Genomic DNA, 289 nt, shown 5'->3' with positions numbered 1-289 from the left:
AGAACTAACATTCCAAAATAAAAACTAAAGATATATAGCAACTTACTTGATGACAAATCACTAAGTGCCATTCTAATCCTATTTCGTGTGTCGTGTGAGCTTTGATTTGTAGGGTCTTCCACCCAATCCTCACTTACCCCATGGCAGATCTTAAATATCAAAGCAATAAATAATTAAAATTATTAAGCCCGTATTAAAAATAGGGGATAAAATGAAATGACTAACTTATACACGGAACATGTCACACCAACCTTGTACATATCTTCCTTTGAAAATTCCAAAAGAGGCC

At 33.9% G+C, this 289-nt stretch overlaps 1 protein-coding gene across 2 annotated transcripts in view; it reads right to left on the bottom strand.

The window, feature by feature from the left end:
- Nucleotides 1–289, bottom strand: part of LOC107644382 — a 15,416-nt gene that overhangs the window by 2,505 nt on the left and 12,622 nt on the right. The window contains exon 1 of one of the 2 annotated variants that reach the window (XM_021102956.1): nucleotides 252–283. The exons of the other annotated variant lie outside the window; for it this stretch is intronic. Coding sequence (XP_020958615.1) covers nucleotides 252–260 — 9 coding nt within the window. The 5' untranslated portion in view covers nucleotides 261–283. Of the gene's footprint in view, nucleotides 1–251; nucleotides 284–289 lie in introns of those variants that run through there. 2 annotated transcript variants of the gene reach the window in all.

This window comes from Arachis ipaensis, chromosome B05 (assembly GCF_000816755.2).
Source record: "Arachis ipaensis cultivar K30076 chromosome B05, Araip1.1, whole genome shotgun sequence".
Taxonomy (NCBI): Eukaryota; Viridiplantae; Streptophyta; class Magnoliopsida; order Fabales; family Fabaceae; genus Arachis; species Arachis ipaensis.
The sequence above is the reverse complement of the archived record's forward strand: the minus strand, read 5'-3'. Positions and strand labels throughout refer to the sequence as shown.